Source organism: Chrysochloris asiatica, unplaced genomic scaffold (genome assembly GCF_000296735.1).
Source record: "Chrysochloris asiatica unplaced genomic scaffold, ChrAsi1.0 scaffold00107, whole genome shotgun sequence".
Classification (NCBI taxonomy): Eukaryota; Metazoa; Chordata; class Mammalia; order Afrosoricida; family Chrysochloridae; genus Chrysochloris; species Chrysochloris asiatica.
Genome location: NW_006408625.1, coordinates 3,020,616 through 3,048,582, shown reverse-complemented (window position 1 = coordinate 3,048,582; position 27,967 = coordinate 3,020,616). Strand labels below are relative to the sequence as shown.

Here is a 27,967-nt window from a genome sequence, read left to right as displayed (position 1 = left end):
GTGGGGAGGGAGAAGTGTAGGGGGCAGGTTTCTAGGATATACCCTTTGGCTGGTTGATGATGCATGGAGGGAATTGGAACCATGGCAATGAGATGATATACGATGGAATGAATGTAAAACTAAAGTTCTCTCATGTAAACTACCATATAATTCACAATAAAACATTTTTTAAAATGTATATATATTAGAACTTCCCTTTCTTCTAAAAGTTTATGGCATGGATTCAGCAGATGAAATCAATCTACTGTGAATTATAAATAGATGTGTGAGAGTCTGGATGATGAATTTCAAACTCTTAAGAAAACAGTAGACCGCCTGTGGAAATCAGCAAGACACAAGTGAATACAAGGTTCCTCTTGAAAGATGATTATAATTTGTAAGAGTAAAGTTACCTGTCACTGTGTGAAAGACCAAGACATTTCTATTTGATTTACCCACTAATATGTGCTGTCTTTCTGGCTTATATGCAAGGATAAATAAAATTTACTGGAAATCAAATAAAAAAAGAAAATGGAAGGAGTCTAAGCGGCCACCATGTCCAACTGGCATAAATGTTCCAAAGACAAAAGACAATGTTCTACATCCTACTTTGGTGAGTAGTGTCTGTGATCTTAAAAACTCATGAGTGGCCATCTAAGGTGCAATTACTGGTCTCACCGTGTGCAGAGGAAAGAAGAGTGATGAGAATTGAAGATGCTTAGAATCAATGGACTAATGGAACATGTGAACCTCAGTCTCCACAACTCTGAGACCAGAAGAACTAGATGATACCTGGCTACCACTACCAAACTACCAACGTCTCTGAAAGGGATCACATTCGAAGGTCCTGGATAGACTGGCAGAAAATGTGGAACAAAACTCAAAATTATATACATAAAAAAGATGAGGCTTACATCATGTTCTAATTTTCAACCAAGCAGTAGATAGGTATATGGGGGGTGGGTAGGTGAGTAACAACACTAGTGAAGTATGTTCAAACATAGAATGATCAACCATTCAAAATCAAAAGAGCATCAAGGACAAAGTTGAAAAGGGATGGGTGGAATGGAAATAGGAACCACAGGAAGGAAATGGGATAACAGTTGTTGCATGGAGGAACTGCCATCATTTAGATGAAACAATAAAGTGTATGATTTGTTGAACGTGAAACTATGATCTTGTTTGTAAAACCTTCACTCAATTCACAATAAAAAGTTAATGGAATATATATACAGAATCATTATAGCATATTATCAAGAACCAATGATACTGAAGGCAAAAGTCCATGCTGCATTGAAGACATTAGCAAAAAACAAGGCTCCAGAAATTGATGGAATACTGATTGGAATGCTTCTGTGAACTGATGCAGCACAGGAAGCCTGGTCAACTGACAGGAAGAGATCTCTATAAATATGCCCACTTCCACGACAGAATTCAGAAATTATCATATGATATCATTAATATTAAAGACTAGTAAAGTCTTTCTGTGGATAATTCAAAAAGAGTTGCAGCAGTACATCAACAAAGCTGCCAGAAATTCAAGCTGGATTCAAAATGGAGGTGAAATGTGGGATATCATTATTTATGTCTGGTGGATTTGGGCTGTAAGCAGAGAATGCCAAAAACATGTTTACTTGTGTTTTAATGACTGTATATCATGACAAACTATTGAAAGAACATTGAGAAGAATAGAATTTTCAGAACACTTAATTGTGCTCATATGAAATTTGTGGATAGAACAAGACACAGTCATTCGAACAAAACAAAGGGATATTGAATGGCTTAAAATCAGGAAAAGTGTGCAAGAATACTTATTCAATCTGTGTGCTTAGCAAATAGTCTAAGAAACTATATGAAGAACATTGCAGCATCAAGATTGGAGGAAGGCTCAATAACAGTCTGTGATGTGCAGATGAAACACTTTTGCTTGCTGAGAGTAAAGAGGGCCTGAAGCACTCGTTGATGAAGATCAAAGACTACTTCAGCCTTCGATACAGATTACAAATCAATGTTAAGAAAACCAACAACCTCACAAAGGGACCAATAAACATCATGATAATGTTTGATTGAAGTTAAAGATTGAAATTGTCAAGGATTTTGTTTTATGGGACGCAAATCAATATAATTAATATAACATAGAAGTAAAATTTTGCTTAAAGAAAATTCAAAAAAAAAAGATTGCAGCAGTACATGGACAGGGAGCTGCAAGAACTTCAAGCCAGATTCAGAAAGCATGGTATTGTTGTTGTTAGGTGTTGTCGAGTTGATTCAGACTCATAGTGACATTATACACAACGTAATGAAACACTGCCCTGTCCCGTGCCATCCTCACAGGATGAACATGAGACCACTGCTGCTGCCATTGTGCCAGTCCATCTCTTTGGGGCAGGAAGAAGGTCTTCCTTGTTTTCACCAATGTCCTTCTCCAGGGGCTGATCCCTCCTGATAATATGTCTGAAGTATGAGAGATGTAGGTTCACCATCCTAGATTCCAAGGAGCATTCTGGTTGTACTTCTTCAGAAACAGATTTGTTTGTTCTTTTAGCAGTCCATGGTACTTTTAATATTCTTCTCCAACACCATAACTCAAATGCTCCAATTCTTCTATGGTCTTCCTTATTCACTGTACAATATTCCATGCATATGAGGCTATTGAAAAATCATGGCTTGAGTCAGGCACACTTTAGTCCTCAAACTGATAGCTTTGCTCTTGAACACTGTATATAGGTCCTGTGCAGCAGATTTGCCTAATGCAATACATCGTTTGATTTCTTGACTGCTGCTTTCAAGAGTGTTGATGGTCGAGCCAAACAAAATGATGTATTTGACAACTTCAATCTTTTCTCCATTTATCATGATATTATTTCTTGGTCCAGTGGTGAGGATTTTTGTTTTCTTTACATTGAGGTGCAACCCATATGGAAGGCTGTGGTCTTTGATTTTCATCAGTAAGTATTTTAAGTCCTTTTCATTTTCAACAAACAAGGTTGTATCATCTGCATATCTCAGGCTGTTAATGAGTCTACCTTCAGTCTTGATGCCACGTTCTTCTTCAGATAATCCAGTTTCTCAAATTATTTGCTCAGCATACAGAATGAATAAATATGGTGAAAGAATACAACCCTGGCACACATCTTTCCTGATTTTAAACCATTCAGTATTCCCTTGTTCTGTTTGACTGACTGCCTCTTTATCTATGTACAGGTTCCTCGTGAGCACAATTAAGTATTCCAGAATACTAATACTCTGCAATGTGCTCCACAGCTTGTCATGATCCACACAGTCTGTGGATAGTCAATAAAGCACTGGTATTCTCTGCTTTCAGCCAAGTTTCACCTGACATCAACAATGACATCCCCTTTTCTACATCCCTGTCCGAATCCAGCCAGAACCTCTGCTTTCAGCCAAGTTTCACCTGACATCAACAATGACATCCCCTTTTCTACATCCCTGTCCGAATCCAGCCAGAACCTCTGGCAGCTCCCTATCAATGTACTGCTGAAGCCATTTCTGAATTATCTTGAGTAAAAATTTACTTGCATGTGATATGAGTGATATTGTCTGATGATTTCTGCATTCCATTGGGTCACATCTCTTTGGAATGGACACAAATATGGATCTCTTCCAATGAGTTGGGCAGGTAACTGTATTCCAAATTTCTTGGCATAGATGAGTGAGTGCATCCAGTGCTATGTCAGTTTGTTGAAAGATGTCAATCTGTGTCCATCAACGCCTGGAACCTTGTTCTTTGTCAATGTCTTCAGTGCATATTGGACTTCTTCCTTCAGTATCATCAGCTCTTGATCATATGCTACCTCTTAAAATGGCTGAAAATTGTCCATTTCTTTTTGGTACAGTAACTGTGTATTCCTTCCATCTTCTTTCGATATTTTTTGCATCATTTAATATTTTGCCCATAGAATCCTTTAGTACTGTAAGTCAAGGCTTGAATTTTTCCTGAGTTCTTTCAGCTTGAGAAATGCTGAGCATGTTCCTTCCTTTTGGTTTTCTAGCTCCAGGTCTTTGCAATTTTTTTATTATATTTGACTTTGTCTTTTCCAGCTGACCTTTGAAATTTTCTGTTCAGCTCTTTTACTTCCTTGTTTCTTCCATTTGCTTTAGCATCCCTGTGCCAGAGAACAAGTTTCAGAGTCTCTTCTGACATCCACTTTGGTCTTTTCCTTCTTTCTTCCTGTATGATGTTCTTGATGTCATCCCAAGACTCTCCTGTTCTTTGGTCATTAGTGTCTAATGCATCCTATCTGTTCTTGAGATGCTCTCTAAATTCAGGTAGGATATTTTCAAGGTCATATTTTGGCTCTCACGGAATTGTTTTAATTTATGTTTCCATTTATATGGGTTTCTTGATTTCATGTAGAAATATTTTGCAGTTTTCTTTATATAGGTCTTTTGTATCTCTGGTTTGATTTATTCCTAGGCATTTCATCACTTATATGGCTATTGTAAATGGTATTGTTTTTCTGATTTCCTTTCCAGACTTCTCTTTGTTAGTGTAAAGGAATCCAACTGAGTTTTGTATATCAGTCTTGTACCCTGCCACTCTGCTGAATCTTTCAATTAATTCCAGTAATTTTCCTACTGAGCCTTGTGAATTTTCTAGGTAAAAGACATCACCTACAATAGAGTTTTACTTTTTCTTTGTTGATTTGTACACCTTTTATTTTCCTTTCTTGCTTTATTACTCCAGATAGAACCTCCAAATACAATAATGAATAGTTGTTGTTGTTGTTGTGTGCCGTGGAGTCGGTTCCGACTCATAGTGACACTGTACAGGGTTTCCGAGGCTGTAAATCTTTACGGGAGCACAAAGCCTCATCTTTCTCCCACGGAACAGCTGGTAGTTTCAAACCGCTGACCGTGAGATTAGCAGCCCGATTCGTAACGACTATGCTACCAGAGATCCTTACATGAGGACATAGTACATGCAGAATATGAAGTATTGTCGTTTCAGTGTGCCATCAAATCAGTTCCAACTCACAGTGACACTGTATAGAGCTGGTTTCCAAGAGCAACTGGTGGGCTCTAACTACCAATCTTACGTTGGCAGTCCTTATCCTAGAGCCACAAAAGGTTGTGAAGTGTGTGTATGATAAACCTTTAAAAATATCTTCCCTAAACTTTTACACTCATAGGATTAATGCACAAGGTATATAACTTACACATTTTCTAAAATTTCCAAAAGACTCATAGATGTTCCATGTTTTTTATATAGACATGATTTCTTTCAAAATGTGACTTGTCATATAATGAAAAGATGTAAATAGTGAAGACTTAACAATCTGCACAAATTCTCACATAAGAAAGTACTTGGGGTAAAGGTAAAGCTGAGTAGTGGTAAAAGGCATTCTTGTCTTGGTGTCTCTTTGCAAGGGGAATATTTTCAGTCTCTCCTCATTGAGAATATTGTTGACTCTTGGTTTTGTGAATGCTCTTATGTTGAGGAAATTTTCTTCTATCTCTATTTTGCTTAACTTTTTTTTTTTTTTTTAATCAAGAATGGGTGTTGGATTTCATCAAATACCTTTTCTCCATCAATTGATATAATTGCATGGTTCTTTTCCTTTGGCTTATTTATGTGGTGGATTATATTGACATTTCTAATGTGGAACCATCCTTGAATATCTAGGGATGGCTTTGCCTGGATTGAGGATCAGGGTTATATTTGCTTCAAGGACAAGTTCAGTGTGTTCCTTCCTTTTCTATGTTCTGAGATAGCTTCAGTAAAACTGGTGACATCTTTTCTTGGAATGTTTGTTGGAATTTGCCAGTGAAGCCATCTAGGCCAGGATTTTTATTTTTTATTTTTTTTTTTTACCCATGACTTGCTCACTTTCTTCTTTTTGATAGGTCTGTTCAAATTCTCTACTTGATTGTGTTAGTTTGGATAGGATGTGTGTTTCTTGAAATTTGTTCATAATTTTTAAGTTTCTAAATCTGTAGGAGTGCTACGCATCTTCATACTATTCTGCTACTATCCTCTTTATTTCAGTAGGTTCTGTTGTGACATTGCCTATTTTATTTCTTATTCGTGATATCTGCATCTTCTTCTTTGTTACATTTACCAATGGTTGTTAAGTTTATTAATTTTTTTTAAGGAACAAACTTACTCTTGTTGATTCTTTCTATTGTTTATCTGTTTTATATTTCGGCTCCAATGATTTCCTTTCTCTGATGACTGGCTTTTTTTTCTATTCATTTTCTAATTATCAGAGGTGTTGGGCTAAGGTATTGATTTGGGTTCTTTCTTATTTTTTGATATGGATGTTTATTGCTACAAATTGCCCTCTGAATATTGCTTTTATTGTGCCTCAAAGATTTTGGTATGCTCTGTTCACATTCTCATTTGATCCAAGGGATCTTTTTTTTTTCTTTTCATCTTTTATTTCTTCTACATGAGTAGTTTTACAGGACAGTGTTATTCAGTTTCCATGTTTTTTATTCCATCCCACTTGATCTACCTGTTGATTTTCAATTTTATAGCATTGTGATCTGAGAAGATGCTTTGTAGTAGTTCAATGTTTTTAAAGTTATTGAGGCTTGCTTTGTGACCTGACATATGGTCTATTCTGGAGAATGTTCCGTGTGTGCTGAAAAAGAATGTATGTTGTACTGTTGTTGGGTGGCTAGTATGTTCAGATCTGCTGTATCTTTGTTGAGTTTCTTCCTAGTTGTTTTGTCCTTCATTGAAAGTGGGGTATTAAAAGTCTCCTACTATTATTGTAGGAGCTCTGGTAGCACAGTGGTTACGAATCGGGCTGCGAACCGCAAAGTCAGCAGTTCAAAACTAGCAGCTGTTCCGTGGGAGAAAGATGAGGCTTTCTGCTCCCGTAAAGATTTACAGCCTCGAAAACCCTGTACAGGGTCGCTATGAGTCAGTATCGACTCCACGGCACATAACCACCAACCACCACTATTACTGTAGAGTTGTCTATCTTTTGAATTCTGCTAAAGTTTTATTTATGTATTTGGGGGCTCTTTCATTGGGTTCACAGATATTTATTATATTTATGTTCCTTTGTTGAGTTAACTCTCCAATCATTGCATAGTGACCTTTCTATTCTCTTTCCTGATTTGCTTGACATATGTTTTGATTTTCAGCTTATTTTTATTTTGGGTTTAAGGTATATATATCTCTAATAGACAACATATTGATGGGATAGTTTCCTATCCATTTTTCTATATCTTGCCTGGTGCATTTAATCCATTTATATTCAGTGTAGTTATCAATAGTTATGAATTTACTGTCGCAATTTTGCTTTTGTGGATGTGTTCGTAGTTATGATAGTTTCTTTTATTCCATATATATTTATATACCTGTCCTAAGCTAATTTTAAAATATATTTTCTTATTATTTCCTTCATTTCAGTGTTTCTTGAGGTTTTATGGTTTTCTTCTTTTTCATTTTGGTGAGAAGGGTTATTAACTTTCTCTGAGGTTACCTTGTAATTTATTATTATCTTCCTAAACTTAAAACAGTCCATTCTGTCTTGATATCATCTTCACTTCCTTTCCATTTGAAGGTCTGTAGTTACTTCAATTATTCTGTGTTTGCTTTGTAGTTATCATTATTTATAGACTGACATCTCTGGCTTCCTATTTTCAACTGTAGGTTCATTTTATTTTTGATATTTCTATTTCTGGTTTGATTTCCAAGTGACATTGCTATGTATCTTAATCTCCAGTTGTTGTCTGCCACTTTTGGTTCTTGAATGAATATCTTCATGTATTTCATGACATTAGGGATTTTTTTCCCCCCAACAAATTGCCAACAATGTGTACTTTTTGTCCCCCTTTCTTCCTGTTCTGGAATTCCAATCACAAGTAAGTTAATTCTCCTGATAGTGTTCCACATAATTCTTAAATGTTCTTCATTTTAATTTTTTTTTCAGATTGTTCCTCTAGCAGATTGATAATAAGAGATTTGTCTTCAATTTCATTAATTCTGTCAACCAATGATTAAATTCTACTCCCTTGTCCTTTAATTCATTATCAACTTCTGAAATTTTAATACTAATCTTTTTTTATTTCTATTTGCTTTTTGTATTGTTTCTAATTTTCCATTTATCTTGTCAATCTTTAAACAAATTCTTCTAGAGTTTGACCTCTTTTTTCTTGATTTACATCTCTAGTTTCCTCAAACTTTCAATTGGTTGAAGTTATGGGGATATAATTCTGTTGAATTCCTTATCAAACCAGTCCAGTAGGCTTTCTTACCTTGGAAGATTTTCCGGCCCTGTATTTTGTCACCTGCCCTGCTGTGTGTGTGTGTATATTGAGGTTGTCTGTCATCTCCAAGACATTGTAGTGTTAGTGTATTCATTTGTTGATTGTAATGTTGGCTTGCTTCACCTGATTTTTTGTTTTGTTTTAATAAACTTAGGCAATAAGACAGCATATTCATCTGGTTGCTAGTCTGGTAGCTCTGGAGCTCTAACCACGTGTCTTTGAATGGATTTGGTAGTAGTGGAAGTATGGACGTGGGCCTCTGGGTGCTGACATACAGAGCAGATCTGGGCAGGCTGGGCAGGTGTTGACTGCTGGCTGTTATCAATCCGGTAGTGCTGGTGGCAGTCACCCGGGGATGGGATGACAGGAGTGTTAGCACGGCTGGGTAGGATTGCCAGCTCTAGATCACTGAGGGAAAACTAGATTTTTTAAAAAGGAGGGTCAACAAAAAAGTGGGAGACCCCTAATGAGATTGATTGGCACAGTGGCAACAGCAGTGGGCTCAGGCGTAACAGCAATTGTGAGGATGACGCAGGACTGGGTGGTGTTTCGTTCTGTTGTACATAGGGTTGCTATCAGCCAGAACTGGCTTGATGGCACCTAACAACAAAAACAATAACAGAGGAAGAAAATAAACAAAAGAAAAATGACAAGGGTGGGGGTAGAGGGGAAACCTAAGATAACAGAAAAAGAGAAAAAGAAAGGAGGAAAATGTAACCCAGTACTGGGGCAAGCATTAGCTGCCAAACAGCTGTGGCAGAACTATGGCGCTGGCTTTGTGGGAGTGCGCCACTGAATGGAGAATTAGGGGTGGATCCTACTGAATGCCAAGGTGTTGGGGGTTAGGCATACATTCATCTGGATTAAAAAAAAGAAAACAGAAATCAAGAACCAAGGGGCTTAGAGAAAGAAGAACTGAGAAGAAGAAGAAGAAAAAAGAAATAAAACTAAACAAAAACGGACACAATTATTAGTTGTGAAACACAGTTACTGCAGGGTTCTCTCTGTGTCACAGAGTCTGAGACAGGCGCTGCTGACCAGGGAGCAGAGAGGCAGGTACCTTCTTCATGGGAGAAAACAAAAAAGGAGGGGAAGAAAATTAGAGAAAAACAAGGGAGAGAGAACTAACAAGGGAAAAAAAAAAGAAAAAAGTAGAGCAATACTGGCAAAAGTGCTAGCTGTCAAACACAGCTGCTGGGGAGCACAGCATGAGAGTACCCACCTTCAACCAGGAAAAAGAGGGGGCAGCTTTTTCTAACCTAATGGGCAGCAAGGAGATGGACATCCATTTTGTGGGGGTCAAAAATAAATTAAAATGTTTAAAAAGGGCAAGGGAAGAGGAAGAAAAAAAGAGAAAGGAAAAAATAAAAAGGAAGGCGGACCAGCAATAGCAGTGAGGGGCTGGTGTTTGAAGGTTGCCAAGCGGGAGGGTAGAAGTGCCATTCTCTGGCCACGGGGAAGTCACTTCCCTAGTCATTGGTCACAGATGTGGGTGATGGTGAGCACAGAGCTATCTGGTTTTTGTGAGCACAGAGCTATCTGGTTTTTGCTCCAGATGAAACATTGCTTCCAATAATATCCAATGGCAGCATGGTGCAGGTTAGCAGTTTACCACTCCCTGTTCACTGTTTTCATTCTGTCTCATCCTCTCATTCATATTTTATATATTTCTTTATCCTTTACTTTGAAGCTCTGGGTTCCAGGATTATCATCTATATCTGTTTCACTTGGTTTCTCAAGTCTATGGTGTAGAATATCTGGATTATGTACCTACCTAGTCTGCTGTCTTGGACCAGCTCTTCTCAGTTTTCAATTTTCTTAAAATTCCTTCATATTAAGCCTTCATGATTGTCCTGTGTCCTTTAAGAAAATCTGCCAAGATTATCCCTTTGGAGTCCCCCGCAAAAGTGGCTATAGCCTTTTGATCTGACCTCTCTGCCTTGAATTTAACTGGCCCAGCAGATTTCCTTGGGAGATACTGTCTTCACTGGATCTTTCTTTTCAAGGCACCCTAACAAGACTAAGATGAGTGAGAAAACTTGGCTGCAACCATCCACTGACCACAGAGACATGTTTGAACACGTTTTGGTTGGAACAAAATGGTGCTTATATGAACTAGAACTCTCATCGCAATACTTTCTGACTTTGTATTAACTTTTCCACCATCCACTAAAATGATCTTCAAGAGACCCAGAACAATATCTGATATAGATACATTATACAATCTATTTTTGAATGAATACATGAATAAAGGAAACCTCAAAATAACCCAGTGAGGAAAGCATTAATGTTACCTTTTATATTTTTTAAAATCATAGCTCAGAATATAACTGTAACTTCCTCAATAAGGTGTTTAAAAAATAGAATTATCTGAGTTGCTATTTAGAACTTTTCCCAAAGTTTGTTTTGAAGATGTGGGTTTTTTGAGACCACAATGGTCCCATGAAATGCTCACTGTATAGGGGACCCCTGGGTACAATAGTTGGGGAAATACTGCACATCCTGGGTCTGTCTTTAATATACACCAGGATATTAAATCAGGATAATAAGAACATTAAAAGCTTTCTTAGAAGTCCTCTAGTAAAGAATCCCTTTTAACTTGTTTTAATCCATTCATTTCCTAAACTAATTAACCCACAGTTCCTTTTCCCACATTATTAACATTCCACAAAACTAGTCTTCCTTAGAACCCATTTTAGAAAACCCCAATTTACGCTGAAGCCTTCATATTTCGCTATACCTGAAGCATCTTCAGCATTCATCATACCTGTCTGCTGATACACATTTACTGAATGAATCTCTAGCTTTGCCCATCCATCTTTTTCCTGTGGTCAATTTTCAATAGGATGTTCAGAAATTGCACATGTATGAAAAAAGACAGAAATGTTGGCTACCTTATTCCCTGCCCCTCCCCCTCAAAAAAAGAACTAAGTTTAAGTTTCGTGTCCTTTTCTTAGAAGAGACTAGTTCACAAAGTAGGATCTGTCAACCATAGTTCCCAACAACTGAGCACGGTGGGCTGCAGGCCAGTCACTACGCCCACAGAGCAGCCCGTACTCTGTGACCTGCCAAGTCTTTGGCTCAGGGGCCCAGGTGTCAGTCACAATCTCCTGAAATACAATGCCAAGATTTCCATGTGAGGGTGAGAAGGGAGAGGTGGCTTTTCCAGCAAGTTCTCTGGAAAGGTGAAAGGCAGATTTGGTTAGCTCAGTGATTGCAGGTGTGGAATTCTGTCCTCCTGGAACAATGTCTAGACTTTCTGAGAAGTCACCTCTAAAATAGCATGGTTAGTTAACCAAGAAATGTCACAGCACTATTCTGGGGCTAAATCAGCGTGGATTTTTGTATTGTATCCTCAAATTCCACAAAAGAGTCCATTTTTAGAAGAATTATTTCCTTACATCTGTGACTTTTAAACACGCTTTTTAGGAAAAGGTGGTTAGGATATTCCTCCAATTATATTTTGTTGGTGGTGATGTTGCCAAGTGCCGTTGAGTTGATTTCAACTCTTAGCAACTCTGTATAGGTAGGGTTTTTGATGAGTTTAAACTTCCGACTATATGGTTAGCAGTCCAGTGCTTATCCTGTAGTGCCATACCAGGATTCCAGTTATATGTAGTATAATGGACTGAACAGCAAGGTTGGTTTGAACCTCAAGGTCAGTGATTCAAACTTACCAGCTGTTCCTCGGAAACGCTATACAGACAGGGTCGTTATGAAGTGGAATCAACACGACAGCACTTAACAACAATAACAAAGAAAGAAAAACAGGTGCCCTGGCAGCACAGTAGTGAATAACACTGCTGCTAATCAGAAGGTCAGTGGTTCAAGCCAACTAGCTGCTCTGCAGGAAAAACTGCAGCAGTCTGCTTCCATGAAGATGACGGCCTTGGAAACTCTCTGTAGCTGTTCTATTCCATCCTACAGGATTGTGAAGAGTCAGAACCAACTTGATGGCAACAGGATTTTTTATATAAATAGGACTCTAGGGCTCAGACACCTGCCTCTTCCAGCCACATATGGCCTGTAATATTCCCTCTGAGCACAGCTCTTCAGACACAGCACTGTACTTGAGGACTGTTTCCAGAGTTGGCGTTCTCCCCCAAAGGAGTCTAGTCTTAAAATAGATATATACTTTATGGCCACATATTATTGTTGTTGTTAAGTGCCGTTGAGTCAATTCTGACCCATAGTGACCCTGTATTGGGTTTCCAAGGAGCGACTGGTGAGCTTGAATCACCGTCTTTGTGGTTCAAACAACTTTGCACTCTGATGCATTAGCCCACAGGCCACATATTATTTTTGTTGTTGTTAGGTGTCATCAAGTCAGTTCCGACTCAGCGACCCTATATAGGGTTTCTGAGGCTGTACCTCTTTGTGGGAGCAGAAAGCCTCATCTTTCTCTCATGGAGCAGCTGGTGGGCTCGAACCGCCCACCTCATGGTTCACAGTCCAGTGCTTATCCCACAGAGACACAATGTTCCCCCTTTACATATATATTACAGCCCAAAGCCGGTTACATTTGCTCATGCTGTGTACTGGGTCAGTGGTGTAAGATACTTGTGAGGGATAGATAGTTCAACTTGAGCAACTTTGGACAAGAACTCAACTTTACTTTTTTACCCAGGGAATGTATGTCTCATTCAGTAGCAGCACTTCTGTCAGAGAAATGAGTGGCAGAATGAGAGAGAAAGAGAGTCTCTCCTCGCAATGGAAAAATGAAAAGGCAGTGCTGACCGCCCATCTCAGGCCCAAGCACTGGAAGAGATTAGGGGCCCCTGATGACATCAAGAGAGAGGGAAGATTACAAATGTAGGTAGATTGCTACAGAAAGGCCTTTCAAAGGCCTGACAAGCTCTCTTGAAGGATTGCCCCTGCAGTGTTTCCTGAAGGTGGGACTATGTGCGTGCAGAGCAGTTCAAAGAAAGCTAAGCACTTAAGTGTAATCTTTCAGACGGTGAGGACTCATGGCATAATGGCGATCAAATGCTACTTGTGCATCTGACAGGCAGCACAGCTGTTTGATGGCAAGAAGATGATTCTGGCCAAGCCAAAAGCTATGAGTTCACACTGCGTATTGTTTCAGCAAGACAGCAAGCCTGGATCCTTAGTACTCATGGGACCAGGAATTTTCCTGGTATCCAGATTCTAAGGCTGCCTTATACCAACTGACAGTGAATTCCTATTTTCAAGTAGACACCACAACACTCCGATGTCCACGGGGAGACATTGAAGCACATACACAGTCCTCTGCAGAGACAGTTATAGAAGAGTCCTCAGACCGACCCGGAGAGGTATCTCACAATAAACTCACTTTACTTATCTTTTCTGACTTTCCATATCTAAGGGACTTGGACACATCATATGCCCTCCAATTACTTATAAGAAATGGAGCACACCCACATACTCACAACCTGCTTAGTTTAAATTGGTATTGTGAAGACCAACAACAAGTGATTGAGAGGTTTCAGGGTCTCACAAAAAATGACTTTTGTGTCTGTGAATGGAGGCGGTTTGCAGTCGAGTCGGTTCTGACTCACAGTGACCTTGGATCGGGTTTCAGAGGCTATAAATCTTTATGGGAGCAGAAAGCCTCATTTTTCTCCCATGGAACAGCTAGTAGATTTGAACAGCTGACCTTGTGGTTAGCAGCCCAACTTGTAACCCACTATGCTACCAGGGGTCCTGTGTATGTGAATAGCAGTTCCTATTTCAAGAAAGGAAGTGAAAGAACCAGAACATATCTAGATGGTGGATATAGGAGGGAAGCAAAGTCAAATAATTGTCTTTGAAGAAATATAGGAATAGGAAGCAAAACGGAGAACATTTGTACAAAGGAAGCAATGAAGAGGGGGTATAAATCACCTTGCAAGGAAGTGCCTCATTACTCACAGCTCATTCTGTTTGTTCATCTCCACAGCAACAGTAGGATTGCCAGTAAACAAAGGATTAAAATTTTACAGTGAAAAAGAGAAGGATGGTATGAGCTGCTTTCTATCATTCACACCCACCTGTTTGAAAAACACACAGAAGAGTTATACAGGAAAAGGGGGGAACCTTTTAAAAGAAAACCCAAAAAACAAACCATTTTTAAAAACACTCCATGCAGAAAGAAGTTTGAGAATGTATTGAAGCCTGGAAGACAAACAGCAATAACAATAACAACCAAAAAAACAAAAAACAAAAAACTATATACAACCCCCCAAATCCTCAACTCCTAAGAGAAAGCAGAGGAGTTAGCAGCCATGGTGCATTGAAAGACAACAAATTAAGGTTCAAAATCACACTCCTGAAGGCAAGAATCGCTACTGTCAAATTCTGCCTTGAAACCATGTGATCGTATCACCTGAAATATAAAGGACTATTTGAAGGTATGGCAGTTTGGGTTTGGGGGATCAAAATTTCGAGAAGAAGCTAACAAAGAACAAGCAAAGAAAAATTCCCAAAGCTGTAAAACCTTGGTACTTAAGATAATGACAGAAATTTATGACCACTTCCTTCCCCGACAGAGAGGAGCACAATTATAAGTTGAAAACAACAGGCCCTTTGTACCAGCATGTTATGTTTTGCTTATTCTATTACACATTGGCTGGGAGATTAGAATAAACAGGACAACACCCAGTCTAACCCTGGAGAAGGGGGTAGAAGGAAAAGCTGGTTACGTTCATTTTTGGGCATGTATATGCACACCGTTGATTCGCAAATTGAGGTACTTAAGAAAATTGTGCATGCAATCGTCAGGAATGAGGGTAAGCATTCAGAAGTCTTTTATTGCACAATCAAATCTTTTAAAAACAAGACATGTGTAATAGGGAGCTTTATAGTCTTTCTCTACTGTTAGAAGTGTATTGATGCTATTTAAGCAATTGATCATTTTTCCTCTAATGCTATTTATCAATCCTATTTTTATTCGGTTAAAAAAAAAACAACCTTAAACACTAAGAGGTACAAACATATAAACATAAATCCCTTCCTGTGACCTATAGATGGGTCAAAAAAGTTTGCAAGGAATCCATTGGCAGCCACTGAGGAAAGCAAAGTGGTGACGGGATGCTAGGTTTCTCCCATCTCTACAAGAGTTGCCAGTCTGGGTGCCAAGTGCTCTGATCCCTCCAGTAATGGAGAATTCTGCTCATGGAAAGCAGTTGCATGGGAAGGGATGGCACCTTTGATCCCCAAGAGAGATTTGACTTCTTTTATGGCTTTTTCCCACAACCCCTAGCTGCCTGGAAAGATGGGCCCCAACTCATCCTCTGAAATTTCTTAATGACACTCAAAAATTTTGTCTTCATAGGGCTGTGCAGCTAATTCGGATGGTCCAAGCCTGAGGGACCAGGGAACCTTCCAGTACCCACAGGGCACTTCAGGATGGGGAGAATGAAAATGTTTCTAAAAACTCATTGCCTTCAGCATGCTGGTCTTCTTTCTACTCTTCTAACCCACCTAACAGCGGTTCTCATTTTGGAGCCTTTGGATTGGACTTCCTCTTTCTGGGTTGCTTTTCCACCTGACTGTCACAAGGCTGGCTTCTTCCCATTCTTTAGTCCCACTGCAAATGTCACCTCTTTACAGAATCCTTTCTCTCCCCACCCCTAGTGATGCTGCCTGTCCCTCCTGTCCCTCTAGTACTCGGTTACATTTTCTTTCCAGCACACATCTTTGTTATTTGTTTTCATGCTTACGACCTGTCTCCCTGACTGGAATACCAGTTCCACGAGAACAGACACCTTGTCAGTGTTGTTCACCCATGTAGACTAAGTATCTTGAATACTACCTGGTATGTATTTAATAAAAATGCATATTTTAAAAAATATGTGCTTAATAAAAATGTATTGAGAGAAGGAATAAATCAATGAACAAAAGAACAAGACACTCTGGTGTGGAACCAGGGGAAAAAGACCAAAGCAGAATCTGTCACCAGTCATCAACCGCCGCTGCCATTTTCTTTTCAATTTCCCAAGTGAGCCCAGTGGTGAAGCTACGAGTAGAGCTGGGAAGCAAAGCAATAGAGTAAATGACTTCTTCATTCAGTGCTCTACACAATAAAATCACTCTGAAATCATTTGTAGGGGATTCTTGAAATTGAAGAGAAAGAAAAGAATGTCTGTGGATGTCAGCAAGGTAGTTCTGCCAACCTAATTATGCCCATGACATGCAATTGTGAACTGCTGAAAGACAAATGGTGAAGCAAAGCATTTATTATGAACACAGACAGAAGTAAGACTGAGGTGTTAATTTTGAAGGAACGGTCATAAATCTGGTCCCAGGATATTATTCCATTAACATTATTACTGTTATAACAAAGAGGGTAAGCAAGATGATGAACTCCTTTCATGTATTTCTCAAGACCTGGAAATTAGGTGCACTCATCAATCCCGAGCTGAGACATCTGAGAAAATACCAGGACACAATGAAAATGACAGGGTACTAATTAGGCCAACATGAAGATAGCTGTGGCATACTTTGGAGATGCATTTTAAATGCATTCATATCTTGGGGTAGTCATCCTATTACTCAATCCAAGAAATGTAGACTCCACTGCTCCAGATATGACAGATTTAGCATTGTTAGGAAGCAAAATTAAAATGAAACAAAACCAGAAAGCCCAACCTTACTAAATGAGAGAAGTATGGGAATGGAGTTGCCAACAGAAAGACTTAAAGGCAAACTAGTGATGATTCTCAGAATCAGAATAGAAGGAAAGCATCTCTCCCATGGCAGGACTCAGAAAAGGACAGGGCTCCACAAAAATCTCGAAGAATGATAGAAATACATGTAGTTATAGCTTTGTTTTAAATACAATCCCCATGCTAAAACATTGGGTATTATATGTCTTCTTACAAACTGATTTAGCATTACCATACATCCAAGTTGTACAAATGTGTACCTCACTGGAATCTAAAAATCAGGCTTACACAGAGAATCAGAGAAGGGAGTTTGAAGTCTCTACACACAAATTATGACACGTCATATTTAAAATACAGTGAAATCTGTGCAGAGAGCTTCTAAAACATTTTATCTTAAAAACAATTATTAATATACTCAGCTTACTTATTTTAGTTCATGTGGGAATGCTTAATGTCATTTAGCAAAAAATAATACTAAAATGGTATGCATTATAATTTAGACCACATCACTCCAGAAGTCCAGAAGTATGGGATTTATGATCATGTATACATGTTGATAATGCATGGACCCAGGAAAGAACCATTTAATTTGTCAAGAAATCCTTTGATGTCTCTGTGCATAAGAATAACCAGTTTCAACTGGTTTCAGGGCAGAGTTCTTTTCAGATGGCTCTTCCTACCCTTGAAGTTTCTCTATTCCTGTTTATGGTTGAGGGTCTACTATAATTTCTTGTTGCCGCTTTGCTTTACTAGAGGCCCAAGTAAAGGCTACTTCACCGTACACAAAGCAGCAGGGCCTAAGAGACCAGCTAAGCTGTAAAACCCTGTGGCTCAAGGTGTTGGGATCCCAAAAGAATTAAGCCAAGCAAGTGGAATCAATTAAGTCCCAGTTGGGAAAAACAGACTGCCCACCCCCTCACCCCCACCCCGCAACTGCTGACAGTGGAGGAGACCACAATGCTCCTTCACAACTCAAAGGCAGGCAGCAGTAACGAAGTCCAGGAAAACATCTAGACCAGAGCAGCCTTTATTTCCAAGTATAAAAAGAGAGAGAGAGAAAAAAAAAAAAAAAGACTTGAAGAAATTTTTTCAAAAGCTATTTCACAAACAACCACACATTTTTTTCATGTACGGGTTGCATGTTTTTCAGCAGAAACGCAGTCTTGTTGCTGCTCGGTTATCATCACATCTCATTTGTGCTCAGTACCATTTGGCTGGAGGGCACTTAGGCTCACTTTAAAAAGACAGACTTAAGCATGTTTAAATCACTTTAAATATCTCAAAAAGCACCAAACATACAGCCGACCTGCTTGGGCATGTAACCTTGCAGAGAGAACCTGGATAGATTGGCCTGCAGGTCAACAGATTCTGGTTTGGGCAGACTGATGTCAGGAAGGAGCTATAGAAAATAAGGCCCTTTGTACAAAAAGTACTCTCCCTCTGGTTCCCTCAGGCCAGAACAAACAGGCCCTGGAAAACTGTAACTCTATAAAGTGCTAAAAACTCCCACCCAAAATATGTCCCCCAAAACACTGTATACAAATGAGAAACAATAATTCTGCTTAAATTAAGTCCAGTGGACTCTTCAAAGGGACCAAAGAAGGTCCCTTGCTAAGACAAACTCTATATATAGACATCCAAGACAATTATATGATGCACGTAACCAAATATATATAATTATCCTGGTTTCTACATTCCCATTATCTTTATAAATGTAGGATAAAAATCCATCTAAATGACTTTCTCAGACCTCCTCAAGGATTAAGGTTAGCCTGCCAGCTTTTTAAAAGTGTATGTACATAGTAAAGATCAAAAGCAAATGTTCTGGTCAGTTCTTTTCTACTCCAGGGTTTTACTAAGAATGTGTGCAGTTTTCAGAGAAAACACCACAAATGACAGCTGCTCAAAAGCATGGAAATTAATTGGCACCAGGAATTTCCTTGACTAATAAGGAAAAACTTAAAGTCACATGTTTTGATGAGCTTATTTTTCCCATCCTTAGTCAAGCATATTTGCTGTTAATGATTAAGATTTTCAAATCGAAATTGAACCAAGTAAAACCCTGCTTACATACTCGATCTATCCTCAGTGAAATGCAGCTGCCCTTTACTGAATTGAAGAGTGACATTAATGGATAGATTTCAGGGATAAACAAGTAATATAATATATAATATGGAAGAAAGATGAAGCTTTTTACTCCTGCAAAGATTTAAACCCATATATAGGGTTGCTATGAGTTGGGACCCACTCGACGGCGCTGAACAACAATAATACACAAGAGGGCTTTAAAAAGTTTGTGAAAAATGGAGCTAAAAGATAATGGAGTTTTTCCAGGAACTTTTTGAATATCCCTGGTATAGTGAAAAGTTTCAACTTGCAGAGTTTGATTTCTGAAAGAATTAAATTGAGGCAACAATAAGAATGGTGGATATAGTATATTAAAAAATAGTAACAAGACAAGTGACCAACCCCTCCCTTCAACCAGTGAACAAGACATCTGCTGTGAGCTGTTTTTCTAACATTGGTGATGGATTTACACTGATCCATCCCACAGTCTCTCTGACACAGAGGCTCTCAAATAGTGCCCTTTTGACCAACGGCATGAATGGATAGGACAGCTGGTCAGGATTAGGCAAGCAGCCCATGGCCCTGGGACCAAGTTGTGTTACCATGTCTGGAGGCTAGAGCTATGACCTTGGGCTCATTGGCACCGTGCTCTAACCACTTCAGCAAACCAGTCAATCAATCATGATCTAATAGACATCAGTCTGAGGGCATAATGTGATCCCATGATACCTAAGGACTCATGCATGGTGAAGCCTATGGGAAAACCGTTCCTGAAGGCAGCAATGAGAGAGATGTTGAAGCAGGAATGACCATGACCCTTTAATCCTAATAAAATGATGACTCACACAGAGCTCAGGGACAGCAAGAAATAGTCAAGGGATTATCAAAACAGGATCTCCAAATCCACACTGGAACAACATACCTGGCCATTCCCAGACTTGGAAAGTTGGCAGGGACAATGAGTACATCCAGCCTGGAGAAGGGGTGTGTTCCCAGGATAGAATGTGCTGCTGAGAGGCAATGAGGGATCAGCTGCAGAAGGGTCTCTTGGCATACATCTCCAAGACACAATGGGGAGAAGACCCGATGAGGAATGATGTTCTGGGTAGTAGCATAAACATTCTGGAAGCGGCAGGGGTATTCCACATGATTGCAAACACCAGCCCACCTAGAAACAATGTGAAATAAACAAACATTTTATGGTAAATCAACTCTCACAGACAGAACAACTTCTAGGAGACAGTGGTTTTGATGGGCTCACAAGCAGACTGTTACTTTGTATTCCTGGCTCATTTGTTTTTGTGCAGTGGTGAAAAATTACAAACTAAGATAATTATTGATGTGCTTGAATTGATTGCTTAGCTTTAAATGAAGTGAAAGTACTAAAGTCTTGTTTTAGAGTAAGTACTAAACCAGTAAAGTCTTATTTAGAACCAACAGGGAGAAAAACCCAAGACTCAAAGCAAGAAGAGAACTCCTCACTAAAATAAAATACATCTCTGCCCTCAGTAATATGTTTTCAAATTTCACCAGGGGAAAAATCATGTCTAAATCAGTCAACAATTCATAACTCAGAAAGAAGTGAGGGTATAGCTAAATTAAAAATTCCACTCTGGAATTTCCTAGAATAAAAGACTTGGACTCAAGTAGAACAATAAACCAGATGACAGTACAGGTTCAAACCTCTCAAAAGAACATAAACCATCATACTGAAAAGCAATCTAAGAAGCGATGTTCTTTAGAAAGGCCATCAAAAATTGTGCTGTTAGGAATATGAAGGCAGGTTTTATACAATTTGTTCCCCAATCCACTTTTATTACAAATTCAACTGAGCCAACCTTTTAAGGAAACAGATCAGCGCCCATCCCACACCATCTGACCACTGCCAGTTATTCCATTAAAAGCAAAGCTAGAAAAAAAAAAAAAGAAAGAAAGAAAGAAACATTCCTCTAACTTGACTCACCTCCCTCAAGAGAACTTATCTATCCAAATACATCCAGATCAAAGGGAACAGTCTATTTTTCCACCTGTTAACATGCCCTTTATCCAAACATAGTGGAAAGCCCCTCTAGTTTTAAATTACAAATAGCAATTCTAACTATATATAAGTGCTTATTAGATTCACAGTCAATGGTGAAAAATCTTAAAATGCTGGCACGTCCCAACATGGGCAGAGTGTAAATGTAATCCTCTCCACAGTGATGAAGGGCCCACCCAGGGCTGCTCTCGTGAGAGCCCCACACTGTCAATAAGCCTCACCCACCATCAGTCTGGTGGAAGAACAAAGCTTCCAGCACCAATTTCATCTCACTGGAGGGTTAAGAAAAATGGATAGAGACCCATTAAAAATCCTCACCAAGATGAGGTGCAAGGAAAAAGAGAATTATTGACATTGAAATCGAGCCCAAGTATCTGAACCGATTGCCTTACATGTTGGAAAAAGTGAGTAAAGATGCCTACTAGTAAACACGTAACTAAAAAGGCTGCATATGCACTAAATAACAAGTAGGTGTAAGTGGATCAGTTCAATTACAGTCTCACAAAGTAAATAAAAGTCATTTACTGAATAAAGCACAATCTCTTTTCCTAATGTATTTACATAGGTATAAAATGTACTACAGAATCCCTGGGTAGTACAAATGGTTATTCTGCTTTGCTGCTAACTGAAAGGTGGGCAGGTTGAGACCACGCAGAGGCCTGAAAATCTACTGCTGAAAAACCAGACACTGAAAAGCCTACAGAGTGCAATTGTATTCTGATACACACGGGGTCACCATGAGTCAGAGCTGACTTGTCAACAGCTGGTATTACGATACATAGCTGAGGTGCTGTGGACTAAAGCGCAGGACTGCAAGGTCAGTTTGAACTGTATGGTCAGCAGTTCAAGCTCAGCAGCCTCTCCTCAGAAATCATTTACAGTGGTGCTGTGAGTCAGAACAGACTTAATGGCACTTCACTACAACATATTGATTTTACTATGGCTTACTATGCCAGGAATGACAAATTGAAGAGGAGTGATATACCAATTCATCATCAAAAAGAAGATTTCAATAACATTAAGATGCTTCATTGTCTTACGAATACTGGTTTTCCTTTCCTATTATTGTAAAATAGACACTTGAATGGGATAGAAAGGAATGTCGGGAAACATGATTACAGAAAGCTTGTTAAGCCCATCTTCAGCCTATAAATGACTGGAATACTTAAAAGGGGTTCTACAACTTGTCCAGTGAAATAGGCCTATTGCAGAGCCTTTACAGAGTACAGGACCTTAGGTGGAATCCTGAGTCTCATCCAGAACCTCATGAGGTGGGACATTCCCACTAGAAAGGACAAGCAGACCAGCCTGGAACAGCTAGAGCACCAGTAGATACATCTTCAAAGAAAGATCAGCATGAAAAACCCGAAACAAAAATGGCAGTATGATTGGCTACTACAAGAATAAGCAAGTTGTTCTCCAAAAAGCCATCAAGGCTAGCAATCAAGTCCCTTTAGGACAAATCCCCCTCTAAAACTGAAACTCACAGGGAAGACATGAGCATGCATACAAACTTGCTGGTGACCACATTGGTATACTGGTGAGTGGAAGAAGGGGAAAGGCAACAATGAAGAAATGGGCTGAGTTCAGCCATGTTCCATAGACTCCTATTGATCTGGAGATGAGAGAGAGAAGAGGAAGGGCTGGTTGGTCCAAAGTGTGGTGAGACCTGGGGACATCTGAGCCCATGGACAAGGACATAGCCACAGAGGGTTATAGCTGAGAGTGAATCATCCAGCTGATATGAAGTGAGGGGAAATGCACATGAACACCCAAACTTGTGGACAGTACCCATTTGACCTAGCCTCAATGGTTTGATAATCAGAACTCGACTAGAGGAAGATAAAAAAGAAAAACAATTTTTGATAAAGGAAATGAGTGTAAATTGCTACAATTTGATGAATTTGACCTATACTTATAGAGGTAGTAGCTCAAAATATCACATCAAGTATCAATGCTATTCCCTCTGTATATAGGGTAGATAGGACAGGCTGGTAGGAGTCTTCACATCAAGTATCAATGCTATTCCCTCTGTATACAGGGTAGATAGGACAGGCAACTTAGACATTAACTACCTAAAATGAGTGGATGACAAAGGTACGAAGTGACTGGCTTACAAGGTTTCAAGAGGGAGTTTAGTTTAAAAGGGAAGATAGAGTTCCCACTGAATAATTTTCATCTTGTCTAGATGGATCTGGTTAAAAGAGATGGGGATAAGATTCTTACGATTCAATAGTATTTGTTATCATGACTAATTGTGACTGTCACAATTGTAAAGGTAGAATTTTTATAACAAAAATGGGGAAGTAGTTAATCTTACAGTCCAGAAACAGAGGACCCTAGGACCATCAAGGGAGAAAAGCACAAGCAGAATATAGGACCTTATCCAGAGAAGCAGCAACACCAGAAATGGAGACAGAGATGGGGACATGGAGAGAGGGAGCAGCCGAGGACTCTAGATTCATGGAAAGAGAGGGACTGTGTGCTGGCAGCCAGGAGGCAGACTTGCAGAATATGCCCTTTGGTGGTGTAACTTATTATATATGCCTGAGTGTTTTTTTAAAAAAATAAAAGCTAAAATGAATGGAGAGAAATACTGTTAACCGATGGTACATGGTGGGGATTATAATTTTTGTAATGAAACAAAGTATATGATTTCTTGAATGTAAAACTTATGATCTGCCCTGTACACTTTCACTCAATTCACAATAAAAACTTAAAAAAGAAAAAGAACATTTCAAGATCTATCTTGAAGTATAATTCTGTCTATGATAGGGTAATATCCATGGGCTCACAAGTAAGACCAGTTCATACCACTATTATTCAAATTTATGCACCAACCACTAAAGCTGGTGGTGGTTTGCCGTGACTTTCTAGTGGTTTTCTGACTCATAGCAACCCTGCATAGGGTTTCCAAGGTTGTCAATCTTTACAGGAGCAGAAAGCCTCATCTTTCTCCCGCAAAACAACTAGCAGTTTCGAACTGATGACCTTAAAGTTAGCAGCCCTACTCGTAACCACTATGTTACCAGAACTCCTCACCACTAAAACTAATGATAAAGAAATTGAAAAATTCTATATCTACTTCTTCGGTCTGAAATCAATCACACATGCAATCAAGATGTATTGATAATTACTGGTGATTGGAATGTGAAGGTTTTAATCAAATAGGAAGGATTACTAGTTGGAAAATATGACCTTGATAGCAGAAACTAAGCTATACGATAGATTTTGCAAGACCAAAGACTTATTAATTGCAAATACCTTTTTTAACAACATAAGAGATTGTACACATGGACCTCACCAGATGGAGAAAACAGAAATCAAATTGACTGTAGAGACGGTAGAAAAAGCTCCCTATCATCGGCCAAAACAAGGCCAGGGACAGACTCTGGAACAGACCATCAATTGCTCATGTGCAAGTTCAGGCTGAAACTGAAGAAAATTTTAAAAAGCCCATGAAAGCCAAAATATGACCTTGAACATAACCCACGTGAATTTGAACAAACCCACAAGAACAGACTTGATGCACTAATGACTGGAGACCAGAAGAGTTCCGGGATGACAAGATCATACAGGAAGAAAGCAAAAGGTCATTAAGAAGACAAGAAAGAAGGAAACGACCAAAATGGATGTCAGAAGAGATCTGAAACTTGCTCTCCAGCATGGAGATGCTAAGGTAAATGGAAGAAATGAAAAGGTAAAAGAGCTGAACAGAAAATTTCAAAGAGCAGCTTGAGAAGACAAAGTAAATATGATAATGAAATATAAAAGGAAATCCAAAAAGGGAGGTGTCGACACGCTCAGCATTTCTCAAGCTGAAATAAGAAAAAAAAATTCAAGCTTCAACTTGAAATACTGAAGGATTACATGAGAATAATATTGAATGATGCAGAAAGCATCAAAAGAAGATGGAAAGAATACATAGAGTCACTGTACCAAAAGAAATGGTTGATGTTCAACCAATTCAATAGGTAGCATATGATCAAGAGCCAATGGTACTAAAGGATTAAATCCAAGGTGCACTAATGGCATTGGCAAACAACAAGGCTACAGTAATTGACGGAATAAAAATTGAAATCTTTCAACAAACTGATGCAGCACTAGAAGCACTCACTACCTGGTCAACTGATTGGGAGAGGTCCATATTTGTGTCCTTTCCAAAGAGGTGACCCAACGGAATGCATAAATCATTGAACAATATCATTAATACCACATGCAAGTAAATTTGTGTTAAAAATATTCAAAAATGGCTGCAAAAGTACATTGAGGGAACTGCCAGAGGGTCAAGTTGGATTGCTGATGTCAGATGGATATTGGCTGAAAGCAGAGAATACCAGAAAGGTGTTTACCTGTGCCTTAGTGACTACACAAAGGCCTTTGACTGTGGATTGTCACAAGCTATGGACAACATTTCAGAGAATGAGTATTTCAGAACACTTAATTGTGCTCTTCTTAAGGAACCTGTACATAGACCAACAGGCAGTTGTTCGTGTAGAACAAAGGGACACTGAATGAATTAAAATCAGGAAAGGCATGTGCTAGGGTAGCTTTCTTTCACCATATTTATTCAATCTGTATGCTGAGCCAATAATCTGAGCAGGTGGATTATATGATGAAGACTCAGGATTGGAGGAAGACTCATTAACAATCTGAGATACGCAGATGATACAACCAGTACTTACTTATGAAGATCAAAGACTACGGCCCTCAGTATGGTTGCACCTCATTGTAAAGAAAACAAAATCTTCACCACTGAACAAGAAATAACACCATGATAAATGGAAAAGAGATTGAAGTTGTCAAAAACTTCATTTTGCTTGTATCCACTATCAACACTCATGGAAGACATCAGTTTAAGGACCCAAGCCATAGTACTTTCAATATCCTCATATGCATGTGAAAGTTGGACAATGAATAAGGAAAACTGTAAAAGAATTGGAGCATTTGTTTTGGTGTTGGAAAAGAATATTAAAAGTGTCATGGCAGAATAACAGATAAATCTATATTGGAAGAAGTACAGCCAGAATGCTCCTTAGAAGCCAGGTGAGACATCGTCTCTCATATCTTGGACATATTATCAGAAAGGACCCATCCCTGGAGAAGGTCATCATGCTTTGTAAAGTGGAGTGTCAGTGAAAAAGAGGAAGACCCTCAACAAGATGGATTGGCACAATGGCAGCAGCAATGGGTTCAAGCCTAACAACAATTGTGAGGGTGGTGTAGGACTAGGCAGTGATTCATTCTGTTAAGCATAAGGTTGTATGAATTGGAACTGACTCGAAGGCACCTAACAATAACAATATTGATTTTAGGAGTCCTGGATGACACTGGAGGATAAGCATTGGACTGCTAACTAAAAGGTCAGCAGTTCAAATCCATCAGCAACTCCTCAGAAACCCTATATTGGAGTGCTATGAGTTGGAACTAACTCTCTAGCACTGAACAATAACAAAAACAAATTAATTTAAGCATATACACCCTCTATTGCAAAGTTTTCAGAAACATGTTATGGAGTAACTCTAGATGTAGAGTTGGGACAGAAGTTACCATTATATGTACTGAATTGCAATTTTACAAAGAGGAATTCCACTGGTTTAACTAGAAATACTCAATGAAGCAAGATTATTTCTTGTAGTCAAGAATCCCAAAACTAGAAAATAGTTTGAGATAGTCAAAGACACATCTAAAAAAGCCAATTTGTTTAAGGGGGAAAGGTAAGTTCAATTCTTTCTGGACATGAATGTCACTAACCCAAGTTCTGAAAATGATTCCAGTTATGTACTGTTTTTCATAATCAAAGTCTGGAAGAAAATACAGGACATTTAGGCAATTAAGCTATGGACAAGTGATGCTAATAAGGTTCCCAATTAAACTGGAAAAGGCATCAGGGAAGTCTCATGTGTCTTCCAACGTAGGCATCAGGGAACCTGGGTTTCAGCAGCTGTCCTCAGACTGACTGTGACCAAGGGGAGGAACATAGCATCCAGCACCTTTTTTTGCTAATCTAGAACACAGTCTCACAAAAGTGGCTACAGGGGAAGTTGAGGAACTGTTTGGAAAGGGAAATTACTGGAGTGGTGGAAAGTTTACTATTTGGTTTAGGGTAGATACAACTGTCCAAAACTCACCATGGCAAACACTTAAAATCTGTACATTTCATTGTCTGTCAAACTACACTTTAATTTTTAAATTTCTCAAAAACAAAACCCAAAGACTCTCAATCTTCTAGCACCATTACTCTCATGACAACTCACCAGAGTCCCTTCTTTTATTTTTTTTCATTTTTTGTTGTGAATTGGGTGAAGGTTTACAAACAGTTTGTTTCATTTTGTTGGTTGAAATCCCCATAAGGTAACATCGCCGATCCCATTTCTTCTTCTCTGTGCTCCCTACTTCCACTCCTTTTTCTTTCCTTCCCCGTGTTCCTGGTTCCATCCCTAACCGTTCTCAACTTTGTCTTTGGGTAAATACTGGCCTTTCGATCTCAAATGGTTGATTGTTCTTAGGTGTCATACCTCTCTTTATGTTGTTAGATGCTGTCGAGTCGGTTCTGATCATAATACTTTATGCACAACAGAACGAAACACTGCCTGGTCCAGCACAAACTTCACAATCATTGTTATGTCTGAGCACACTGGCTGCCACTGTGCCAACCCATCTCACTGTGGGGCTTCCTCTTTTTTGCTGACCTTTTTCACTTTACCAAACACGATGTCCTTCTTCAGGGACTGATCCCTTCTAACAATATGTTCGAAGTATGAGAGACGAAGTCTGGCTATCCTGGCTTGCAAGGAGTATTCTGGCTGTACTTCTTTCAACACAGATTGTTCTTCTGGCAGTTAAAATCAAGCATTTGTAAGTAGTATACCTCTGTCCTCGTGTGACACCATCGATTAATGTGCTGGACTGCAAGGTCAGTTTCAACTGCAAGGTACACAGTTCAAACTCACCAGCTGCTCCTTGGAAACCCTAAACAGGGTTGCTTAAGTTGGAACTGACTCAACAC

General features: G+C 39.1%; 1 protein-coding gene across 2 annotated transcripts in view; it reads right to left on the bottom strand.

Annotated features, from left to right (window-relative positions):
• LOC102830995 (chromosome unknown open reading frame, human C9orf3) overlaps positions 1–27,967 on the bottom strand; it is a 541,746-nt gene that overhangs the window by 432,757 nt on the left and 81,022 nt on the right. For both annotated transcript variants that reach the window (XM_006867634.1, XM_006867635.1), the window contains exon 4: positions 19,843–20,088. In XM_006867634.1, coding sequence (XP_006867696.1) covers positions 19,843–20,088 — 246 coding nt within the window. The remainder of the gene's footprint in view (positions 1–19,842; positions 20,089–27,967) is intronic.